This window comes from Rhopalosiphum padi, chromosome 1, assembly GCF_020882245.1.
Source record: "Rhopalosiphum padi isolate XX-2018 chromosome 1, ASM2088224v1, whole genome shotgun sequence".
Classification (NCBI taxonomy): domain Eukaryota; kingdom Metazoa; phylum Arthropoda; class Insecta; order Hemiptera; family Aphididae; genus Rhopalosiphum; species Rhopalosiphum padi.
In genome coordinates this window covers 80,776,190-80,788,814 of record NC_083597.1, presented here as the reverse complement: position 1 = coordinate 80,788,814, position 12,625 = coordinate 80,776,190, and the positions used below count along the sequence as shown (strand labels likewise).

General features: G+C 25.3%; 1 protein-coding gene across 1 annotated transcript; it reads left to right on the top strand.

Annotated features, from left to right (window-relative positions):
- Window positions 1-1,266: 1,266 nt before the first annotated feature.
- Window positions 1,267-9,667, top strand: LOC132917306 (vacuolar protein sorting-associated protein 16 homolog). Its single transcript, XM_060977996.1, has 16 exons — window positions 1,267-1,458; window positions 1,903-2,095; window positions 2,373-2,501; window positions 2,567-2,711; window positions 3,513-3,628; window positions 3,687-3,886; window positions 3,945-4,197; window positions 4,263-4,388; window positions 6,319-6,446; window positions 6,611-6,755; window positions 6,818-6,952; window positions 7,960-8,121; window positions 8,238-8,387; window positions 8,478-8,725; window positions 9,162-9,258; window positions 9,334-9,667. Exons 1-16 carry the CDS (start codon window positions 1,406-1,408, stop codon window positions 9,448-9,450), a joined length of 2,397 nt encoding a protein of 798 aa, XP_060833979.1. The 5' UTR covers window positions 1,267-1,405; the 3' UTR covers window positions 9,451-9,667.
- Window positions 9,668-12,625: the final 2,958 nt, after the last annotated feature.

Sequence of the window (12,625 nt, the reverse complement as noted above, 5' to 3'; positions counted from 1 at the left end):
TCAACAACAAATTAGTTTCTGACATATCTACATATTTAATGATTTTAATGTAATTTTACAATGATTTATTTTTAGAAATTTCGAATATTATCCAATATATCTTCAATACATTGTGTTTTACATTAATTATAGTAATAATGAGCAAGAGTACTATTATAGATGTGTTTCCGTGCATTAAAATAAATATGAAAAATTTATAATTATTTAATTTTTATTGACATATTAGGTTATTGCCTATACTAAACTCCTTAAATATATACCATCACCAATCCAACTATTATTATATTTTCTTATTTTTTTCTATAGCTTCTAAATTATATAAAAATAAATGCAAATAGTCATGAAAATATCTACAAATATAATATATCTGTTGTTTTAGCCACACTACAAAATAAATGAAATTTCATTAATTATTCTGTGGCCTCTGGCCACAATATTGTATGTACCTTCATGATCTTATTCTTAACTGCCTTAACACAGATTTTTCTATCTAAAGTACGGATTAAGGATTTAAAGCCGCGCTTTTAGCATAGACTTATAAGCATAGGCGCAAATAGTGTTTGAAATTTGATGGTTTTGCGGGGGGAGGGGGGGATAAAGATCAATTCTATATTGGATTTCCAATATATTATGTAGTTAAATCAGTATCTAGTTTTTTGGAGGGCTATAGCAATTCTATTAAAAGCCCCACCCTATTTTCGCCTATACTTATATGTGTATGGCGCAGAACTTGTATTGTAATATGGCTCTTAGCAAATAGATACTTTAAATAGTTTAAACACAGACTATATAGTCTGTGGTTTAAATGTAGTATTTGCCACGGCTATAGATATCTATATTTGTTCTAAGCACGGATGTAGATACTATGGTTGCACAACGAGCACGGATATGACGGCTCAGAATGTTCCTATCAAGAATGAATAGAAAGTCGCGTCATACTAGCGCTCTCTATAGCCTCTATTATTGTTATTAGTTATGGTAACATCACAAACTAAATGTAGTCTGTGGTAACATGGTACAAGATTTCTATAATAATGACTGTAGAGGGCACTAGTAGTACGCGACTTTTTGTCAGATTTGATAAGAACATTCTGCGCCGCTCAACGCCGTGATCCAATATAGGCTGTCGTGCAACCATAGTATCTATATCCGTGGTTCTAAGCAACACGACCTTATCATTTTACCTTGATAAAATATGATTATATTTAATATTATAGATAATAAAGAGTTTATTGTCGAAAATCCAAAAATGATAAGAATCATAATTTTAAATCTAAATAGGGATATCACAATTCAGTTCTTTTAATTACAATGTTCATCATGAGATTATTGAGAAATTAAGCATCGCCTGTTCTTCACTTTACCTTATTTTTTAAAATTTAATTTGTATTATTGTACTTTGAAAATGTCACTACTTACATCCGAATGGGTTCCATATGGAACTGAAAATTACTTCAGGTATAAGAATACTATGTGCAAATGTACTTTGACTTGAATCTTTTTAATATGACATAATCGAAATTTTAAAGGATGATACTTGACTTTATAAAATGAATACGTATTGGATTTTATATGGGTTCTATGTAACTACTTGTATTAGTACATACCATGATTTTCTTCTTAAAAATATTGAAAATTTTTAAAATTTAAAACTGATCATTTCAAAATTTAATTAATTTGATTACAAACATTAATAATTATGATTCATAATATTATACAAACTTTTAGGTACATATAATTGTGCAAGTAAATTATTATTTTGTTTTATAATACATATTTTATTTGCATTGTTTTTATTTTAAACAAATATTAGGTTTAAAATCCATGTTATAATACCTGTATTTTAAATATTTTTTTTTGAAAATATTAACTATTATTAAAATTGTTTTATACTTCTTCCAGGAAACTTGAAATATATTCTGATATGTATTGGTGTAATGAAATAGATATCAGCACATCTGTTGTAATTGCAGCACCTTGTGGAGGACCAGTGATTGTTATACGAGATCGAACAAAATTGGTATCTGTAAAAACTGTTGGAAAGCCAATCATTTCTGTATATACGTCATCCGGAAAAATTATTTCTTCTTTTGTGGTATGTAAAACATATATAAACATATATATATATATTAATTGTATTAGTCTTTTCAATATTAACATTTAATTTTAAATTCTAATAAAGATGAATTTTCTAAAAGTTTTATTAATTTTCATTTAAAATTTAGGGTATTTGTATTCAATATAGTATTTGATGTATTATTTTATTATGTAAATATATAATTGTTTACTAATCAACTATATTAAACTTTAAACATTTTATGTTTATAAATTTAATGAATAGAAAAAAATCTAATCTATTATTATTTTTATAGTGGAGTTCAGGCCATTTAATCAATTTAGGATGGTCAAATAATGAAGAAATTTTATGTTGCCAAGATGATGGTTTAGTTCTTATTTATGATTTGTTTGGAAATTATCAACATACTTTTAGTATGATTAAGGTTGTTTAAATATTAAAATTGACTAGGTGTCTATATATTCTTACTATTTTATATGTTTATTATAGGACCGACAAGGTGTTAAGTTATTAGATGCTAGAATTGCGAGTAACTTTACAAGAACTATAGTAGCAGTATTAACTGAAACATACAATATTTTTGTAATGAATGATATTACAAAAGTAAAAGTTCATATTTTACCAGATATTCCAGGCATGTTTATAATTTAATAAAAGTATTTATGGAAAATTTTAATATTACATATTTTAACTTTTTATATTAAAAGTGTAAACTGATAATTTTGTAGTATCTCAACTTATAGTTGTATATAGTGAGATCTATGAATGTACTATATAGTATAAAAAATTTCTATAAAATATAATTATAAAATGTTATGCCCCTTATTTTATATATTTAATTCATATTTAGATATAATATGTATGTTGGTTTTTTACAATAGTTTAATTTTCTAGCAAGTTATGTGTATATAATATAGCATTAATTAAAAATGCTAATGACTCACTTAAAAACTGATTAATCGTTAAAAACCATCATACAAACACAGATAATATTCTTACCATCAAGTTTAATAATAGGCCAATTCACTCTAATTTTTAAACTAAGAATCTAAACGTGATCTGCTGAGCATAAATTTGCTATATTGCAAACTTGTAAGACGGAGGTAACACATGTGGGTGTTGCGTCCTCTTAAGAAGTAACCTTATTGGTAGCCAGTTTTTATGGAATGGTGTACAGGCATTAGACAACACCTGTTTATCGCTACTACCGAGGACCCATCTGTACGCCTGCCATGTAATAAAGCTATACCTTGCCCATAATACTTTTTTTTAATGAATCATACAATAATAGTTGCAGATTATTTTACCAATAATTATTCTCATATTTCGATAATTATCAATAAAATATTTGTTAACATTTATTATTATAGAATAAAAGTATCTAATTAAAAATTAAAAATAATATTTTAAATATTTAATATTTGTACTTTTACAGATATGAATATTTTGCCAAATTTATGGGAAATAATATTATTAGAAAGGCAAACAAATATACTGATTTCAACAAATCACTCATTGTATTCTGTTTCTCATGCCGAATGCAAACAACAAGTATGTTTATGTTCTTAAAAAAAAAAATATACATTTAATTTTTATTACAATTTCACAGTTTATTGGATTTAATGACACGGATTATAACAATGATATAAGTCTTACAAATTCAATTAAGAAAATTTCTATTTCAGCTGATCACAAATATATTGCTCTATTAAATAATGATAATAAAATTTGGATTGGATCTACAGATTTACGAAAAGTTTATAGGATTTATAAAAAACCTTTTTCTGGTTCCATTGATCAAATGGCTTGGTATTTATGACTATAAATGCTTAATGTATTAAGTAGTTTAATAATTTTTTTTAAATAGGTGTGGAACAGAAGGGGTAGCGTTGTATTTTAAATCAGAAGAAACAGTGATGATTATTGGTAAAATTGAAGATCAGGTATCTTTTATTTATACTGATCCTATTTGGTTGGTATCGGAAATTGACTGTGTTCGAGTAATAGGAGCTTTTTCAAATGATATGTTACAATTAGTACCTCATTATGTACAAGAAATTTTTCGTATTAATAGTACTAGCCCTAGTTCTTATTTAGTTGAGGCTTCCAAACAATTTGAGGTAATTCGTGTAAATAAATATTTTATATATATAAATCTTAAAAATATGTTTTTTTTTATGTTTAGAGACGAAACCATCGAGCTAATGAATATATACATTTAGTAAATCAAATGTTAGAAACTGCAGTAGACCATTGTATTAAAGCTGCAGGACATGAAATTGATACATCAACACAAAAGTTATTGATGAAAGTTAGTTTTGATTTTTCTAATTAGTAAATTTTGGAAATTGGGCTGGCCATAACTCTTTCAGTATCTAGAGCAAAAAATTAAACTGATACCTCTCCCTATGATGAAATTATAATTTTGAAACCTCTGACGCCCCTTTATGCCATTACATGTATTGATTGTATATAAGGCCGGCCCTGTTTGGAAATTAAAGAACCTAAAATAGATAAAATATAAAAATAAAAATTAAATAAGTACAACCATTTAAGTAAAACTGTAAAAATAATAATTCAAAATTTAAAAATTTCAAGTTATAATTTATTAATTATTAATCTATTTATATTATATTGTTTATTAGGTTATTGCCCACATATACAGTGTGTTTCCTTCTAAAAGTAGCACAAAATATTTCAGTCTAGTGACTTCAGATTGATATGGAGTTTTCAGGAGAAGATAGAGGACACCTACCTAAATACACATTTTTTGACAATTTCCATGTTTTCAATCTTTCAGTGTACAATACAACTTAAATAGCTACAGGTATTTTCAATACAAAATTCAGATAACCCAAATTTTTAAAGTTATTTTGACCTCTTAACCTTGGCTCTAAAATCAAAATTGATTGAAAGACAACAAGCAAATGTTTTAAATTAAATCATTGAATTTGTCGACGATTATTCTATGATTTTACAAATTTCCACGCTATTCTGCATAGTCTAAACATAAAACTGTAAATGCTTGTATAGAAATTCAAAGTGAACAAATTTTAGCAGCTACCTAAATGTAAGTAATGCATCATCTATAGTCATGCATGAAGAATGATGGGCTAAATTTTGAACAATTTATAAGTTAGATAAATAATTTAATAAAAATTACAAATGTTGTGTCAATTTGTTTACACTATTCTTAGTACATAAAACAATATTTGAGGTAAACGTATACTTCAAGTCTAATTAAGTCTTAAAACATAAATGAAAAAAATTTGTGAATTGCACAAAACTTTGTAAAATTATAGGATAATATTGTCAAAAAATACAATGACTTAAATTAAAACATTTGCTCATTGTCATTCAGTCAATTTTGGTTTTAGAATCATGGTTAAGAAGTCAAAATGACTTAAAAAATTTTATATTGAAAACACCTATTGCTATTTAAAAAATTGTGAGTAGTATTGTGTATGCGCTTACTGAAAGATATAAAGAATTTTAAATCATCAAAAAATGTGTTTAGGTATTCCTTATCTCCTCCTGTAAACCTTTTATGAATCTGATGTCACTTAACTGAAATATTTTGTGTTACCTTTAAGAAAAAATACGCCGTATAATATATACAGTGATGTCATTTGGACCGCGCAGGGTATAAATTTACATATTTAAATATTTATTTAAATATTTTATTCCAATATTGTAGTAATTTGGCCCACTCTATAAATTTATTGGCCTGAATAATTGATAGTGGCCTGCTCTATATGTCATGCATATTAAAAAAAAAAATTGAAATGACGCCACTGAATATATATTGTTTTAAATAAAAATTAGTATTATATTAACGCTCCTATTATTTTTAAGCTCTACTTTTATTAATATGGTATATAATATATAATATGGGACATGGGTTATCATTTTTAAAAGAACTATCTAAATTTTTTCTTAAAGTTTAGTGGGAACATGTTATAATATATTCCATAATTTAAAATGTTATTTATTATTAATAAATAGATATGATGCCCATTAGTAAAATTTAACACATGCATATTAATTTAAACTTAATTTACTTAACAATTAAAAATTTAAATTATATAATTATATATTTATTACCATATTATTATATAATCATAACACATTTAAATATATATTTACATGTAAATTATTATAAATTAAATTATGGATCAGCTAAGTTGAATGTAATCTATAATTTACATTACAATAAGTAAAATTAACTATAATTTTAATAGGCTGCTCAATTTGGAAAAACATTTCTGCCAAACTGGAATCCAGACCAATATATAAATTTATGCAGATTACTTAGAGTTCTAAATGCCGTCCGGGATCCAAAAATTGGTATTTCTATAACATATCCTCAGTAAGTATAAAAATTATTTCAATTAAATATATCATGTATGTAATCGTATAAATATATATATATATAAGTTGTAGACATGTATGCCTAAATCATATACAAATGTAATTTAGTTAGGTAGTTATAATTAATTAGTTAAAATAGTTTTATTATTTATTTTTATTTAGGTTACAAAAAATTTCAGTTCAGACATTATTGGATAAACTTGTTGGGCAACGACATTATTATTTAGCTTTACAAGCTTCCTCTTATATTCGTATGTCTAGCAATCTAGGATCTAGCCGTATTTTAACTCATTGGGCCAAATTTAAGGTTAATATTAAAAAAAAAAAATTTGTTACTTATTGAATTAGTCTTTAATATTGTTATTTCAGGTGAAACAAACACAAGTAGATAGAGAACAATTAGCAATTACAATTGCTGATAAACTTGGAAAGTATTCTGGAGTTTCATATCATAGTATTGCAGAAATTGCTGCAAATAGTGGCAGAATACAACTTGCTATAAAAGTATAATTAACATAGTAATACTCAATAGGCTATATAATTATATCTTGGGAGGCAAAGCTGGGTGGGTTTATTATTTACAGAATAATAATCCCAGTTACAAATTATTATACCTATATTATAACAAACGCTAAGACAAAATGTCAATGATATTTTGTTTGGTATGTATAACATGTGATATTTTAATGATGGTACAATAGTATGATAGTTGTGGCAGGTGGTTGTTATGGATGAGGCAAATGTGTTGGGCTGATTTGTGAAAACAGACTTAGTGGACAATGTTTTTTCGTCACCCATTTGTAAGTATTGTTAATAGATTATAATAAATTATGCTAATGAGGACATAATACCAGTGTATTAATCCTTTTTTGTTCAGTGTACTCTCTGACTTCTTATCACTGCTTTCTTTACCCTCTACATCCATTGCCCACCGTCTTTGCAACCTAAAATATTATATTAAACAGTCAATATATACATATATATTATATAATATAGAAAACAAGATTTTTGTACATAGGACAAAAGTTATCTAAATATTTTACAGATAATGGCATGTTCAAATAATTCAAGTTCTATTTTATTGTACTATTTCTGTTTTTTGCAATCACCTCAATTCTTTTCGCATGTTGCTAGTTTAGAAATGCTAGGTACCTTATATCGTTGATCATAAATATTTATTGATAATCATTTTAGATATTTATTATCAACATTTATACCTAAAACAAGATAATAAAATATTTAATATCTTCTTACCATACTCGATGGACATTAAGAACTATACTGCGCTGTCATCAGTTATCGTTGGTAGCAGTTAGGCAACACCAGCCCAATACTAAATTTACCATCTGTGTAGTGTGTACTATGTCTGTTAAGCGATGAATTCTCATTCTTATGCACAAGTTTGTTACAAAGTATGAGTGTTAAAATGAAAGGAGTGTAGTTTCATACTCGTTTTTGTTAAATATAAAATATATTATGCTGTATTGTATAAAATATAAAATTTGTAATAGCTTTTAGATTATGAAACTCAAGTAAATTTGCAAATACCACTGTTGTTAAAATACCAACAAGATAACATTGCCCTGAAAAAAGCTGTTGAAAGTGGAAATACTGATCTTGTTTATATGGTATTACTTCATATGCAAACTTCTATGCCACTTGGAAAATTTCAAGTTAGTTCAGGACTTAAAGTATAAATAATTCGTTACATTTTCTGAACAACAACTGTACAATTTTTGTATAGCCATAATCACTGAATTTAAATTTAAATATATTTAATTTTTGTTAGATGGAAATTAAAAAAAGTTCAGTTGCTCAAGCTCTTTACATAAAATATTGTCATCAGCAATCGGGGTATTCACTGTTGGATATGTACACTCAAGAAGATAATCATGAAGAGTTAGCACTTTATCATATCACTGAGTCAATTAAATCAAATGTATTATTTCAACATTTATCATATATTTATAAAGTCTGATTTATTTTTATCCTACACTTTATTATTATGCATGCATATGTATCATTCTAGAACACCAAAGAAATGTCTGTATCAATTAATGAAGCCATAAATTGTTATAAAAGAACACGCGATGAATTTTCGTTGACTACTTGTGAAAGCCAAATAAAGTTAATACGATATCAAAGCAGTTTAGAAGAAAAATTAAAAAATAATTTTCGTAATTTGACACTGCATGACACTCTTCTAAAGTTATTAGAAATTAATGAACTGAAACTTGCTGACAAATTACATTCAGAATTCAAAGTCCCTGAAAGAAGGTAAATATAATGGTTTAATTTGTTTAGTTGAAAATTACTAAAATAAATAAGTTTTAATTTATTTGAATTCAATATTAATTACTTATTAGTCAGTATAATTTTTAATTAAAAAAATTCTCTAGTAAATGCTCAAATACTATTAAGAATATTATTAAGATAAGATACTGATAATGAATATTATCTTATTCACCGTATAATTATATATACTGTTGCTATACTCTGTTCAAATTATGAAATGTAGTCTATGACCGACTTCACTATATACGGTAGGCTTACTGATAGTTGACTCAGTATTGTTTGACCGCTGTCAGGTTAAAACTGATCGCTGCCATTTAAATTTCTTAATTTGAACAGAATATATAGAATGCTTATTATCTTTATGTAAAATATAATAAGTTTTTGATTGGGTTGATTTATATTATAATCTTATTTTTAGGTATTGGTGGGCTCGATTAACTATACTAGCTAAACAAGAAGATTGGAATGAGCTTGAAAAGTTATCAAAAATAAAAAAGTCTCCAATTGGATATGAAGTAAAAATACTTAATCTAATTTAATATAGTTTTTTGCATAGTTTTAAACTTTTTTTTTTTGATACTTATTTTTAGCCGTTTGTAGACATATGTATTGAGCATGGAAATAAATATGAAGCATTAAAATATTTACCAAAAGTAAGAGATGATCTCAAACAAAATTATAATACTAAAATAACGTCAATGCCTTGAACTTGTTCCTAATCAAAACTTTATTTAGTTAATTATAAAATATAACTTTATCATTTTAAACAATTATATTTTATAAATATCCTTGTTGTTAAAATTGTACACATTTTGTTTTTTTCCATTATTTGAGAATAATTTAATATTACAATAAATTATTATTTTTTTATCATATTATTAAAATTGTTATTTTAAATAAAAACTATGTTGTACCAACTACCAATCCGTTTAAATATTTTATTATCAAAATTTAAAATTAAAATACTTTTTTATTGACCATTTTAGCTATACCTATGTTGTATATTTTATTTTATTTATCAAATATTCATATTTTGTATTTTTTTCAATGTTTTATGTATTTTGATATAATTCATAAAAAAATGGACAATTTGTAGTTGATTAATGTGTACTCCTCTTATTGTTTGTTATTATTTATTGCACAATAAAACTTTGATAATAACCTCTAAAAAACAACCACCTCTAAATAATAGTCATATTTTTTGTTTCCATCAAATAACAAATATTTTAGGAAAAGTATATAAATATCCGTGTATTGAGCCGGTATTAAAAAAAGTCACCATATGCAATATACTCATATGTGTCCAGAATAGACAAATGTTCAATTATATGAGTTTATGAGAGTTTATGATTATTATATCAAACTTATATGATGATCATGACATAGTGCTTTCAGATTTGTGTCTGTTAGTGTCTTCATATTTTATCATGTTTCATTAGTGTCATTTACTGTCAGTAAAAGTGTTTTGAACTTTTGAAGTAGGTATGTGTTTTCAAAAAAATCTATTTATATAATAAAATATATTTAAAACAAGCTAATATTACCTACTAATGTTTTTAAATTTTAATACACAACAAATGTTTTAATTTTAATTGTAAGTACATAATAAACACATTTTCAGTATTACTCATGCCATAAATAATTTTTTTTAATTTATTTTTAATATTTGGTATTTTTTTATTAAATATGCATACACACTCTATATATTGGTTATCTGGAAGTATTGTATTTATGTAAACACTTAATAGTCACTACTATAGGAAAACCACCTTTTAATAATGGTTATTATTTCTAGTCCCTTCGATGACTATTATATGAAAGTTTTACTGATTTATATGTTTTTATAAATTTATTTGTTAAATTTGTACAAAAATTTTAACTTTTATAGGAACAAATTAACTACTGTTAGTATGTATATACCAGGGGTGGCCAGCGAGAAGAGACTCGCGAGCCACAAAATTTATTAATAAATATGGAAGAGCCAAAATGTAAAAAAAAAAAAAGTCATACATAAATATAAATATACATAAATTCATATTAAAAAAAATTTTTCGTAAAAATGTTACGATAAGATGCGATCCGCAAGTCTATGACGCAAGCCGTGGTTTGGCCACCCCTGGTATATACCATCATTCCAAGAAAAAACATTTTTTTTTTCTATCAAATTATGTTATGGTTGATAAGTTACTAGTTACTTTACTACCTTCTATTTTATATTTTACCTATTAATTTTATTGATAAATCAAACATTATTTGTGAAAACCAATTGTATACATTAAACTATTCCTTAAAAAACCAATTTTAACCCAATATTTGCGATTTTATAGTAATTAAAGTTTAAACTTAAATTTGTTATTAAGATCTGTGACCTGGATAATAAGAATACCAAATTGTATGTTAAATTTAAAAGTAAAATTCTATATCTAACCAAAATAGACTAAAAAAGTTTAAAAAAATGTCATATATATTTTATACGTATAATAAACAAATATTTAATAATAACTATCATTTGTACCAGTTATAATTATCAAATAAAGAATCAGAGTTTATCTGATACTAGTGATACTTCATCACTTTGGCAGTTTGATCAAAATAAACAAAATACTTAAAGGCTCTAATGATGATTTGTTTTTGGCTTGAAAAGTTGTAAGTAGTAACTCCAAATCTAGTACTGAAATTGCATAAGTAAGTATGAGACAAAAATATTAACTCCTCTTTTCCGAACTAAGCGCTATTTTTTGGGACGCAAATTAACAAATTTGAAATCACGTCATTGGAAAAATTATATATTTTAATATAGTGGTTAACATAATTTGTTTCAAAATAATGTTAAAAATACTTCATTATTTTTTTATGGTATGATATTTTTGAAAGTGACAGTGACGAGTGACGTATCATTGCTCATCACAACCATAATCTATAGTTATTAGTTATATAACACTTTGCTCATCAACTTTTAAATAAAATCGTTCTAGTAATCTACTCCCACCAGTCCTATTATCATAAACGAAGTACTTACCTATTACCTATACATTTATTATAATTAGTGTGACGAGCCAGTCTGTTTTAATTTTTAAAACATGCCTATTATCAACGTTTGTACCAATCGTATCTATCTACTAAAATAAAAATAGCCTTAACGAACAACTCAAAAACTCGTGATTTTTGAACTAACAAAAATATTGATTTGTTCCAAGTTCTTTAGTCCAAATACATTTACATATAATTATTGAGTGTCGAAACTATGGCCCTCGGGTTACGATGTAGTTGGTTTTAATGTTAAAAAAATATAATTTAATGCAATACAACGTGCAAACGTATAAAAATATAATATGATATTTTATAACTGTCAGTTTTTCCATTACCTTATTCTTGCCACTAAATGACAGATAATTATACGCTGTCAGAATGGGTATTATGTGCATCATATAATAACATTAAAAAATCAGAGTAGGTACTCGGTTATTTTTTTTGTAATATATTGTATATATTATTATTTACATGCAGTAATAACAGGTGAATCCTCGCCATAAGTAAAAGTATATTTCCGTACTTGACCTAGGGTCAATGAAAAATATAAGAATAGGTACATGCGCTTAATTTGTGTTTTTAAAAATATGTACCTATGTAACAGGCACAACTACAAAACCGATATAATATTTGCAAATATCATAATATGTTTATAATACATTTATTATTTAATTTGTTTTAATCTCTCAAGCAAATATTATCAGTTAAAAATATAAATAAAATAAAATGTGATGGTGGTTAAATTATGTTATATAAATTATAAAAAGGTAATTAATAATACATAATTAAGTAATAATTTATAAAATTTATTTAATAATATGTATATAAATAAACTTGGTATTTTTTTATTTC

What these genes read in the sequence shown, in the direction of transcription:
- LOC132917306 (XM_060977996.1), top strand. Translation starts at nt 1,406, where the DNA reads ATGTCACTACTTACATCCGAATGGGTTCCATATGGAACTGAAAATTAC. An exon ending in AGGCTTCCAAACAATTTGAG is followed by an intron (nt 4,198 to 4,262) that starts GTAATTCGTGTA and finishes TTTTATGTTTAG; the next exon opens with AGACGAAACCATCGAGCTAA. An exon ending in CACAAAAGTTATTGATGAAA is followed by an intron (nt 4,389 to 6,318) that starts GTTAGTTTTGAT and finishes TAATTTTAATAG; the next exon opens with GCTGCTCAATTTGGAAAAAC.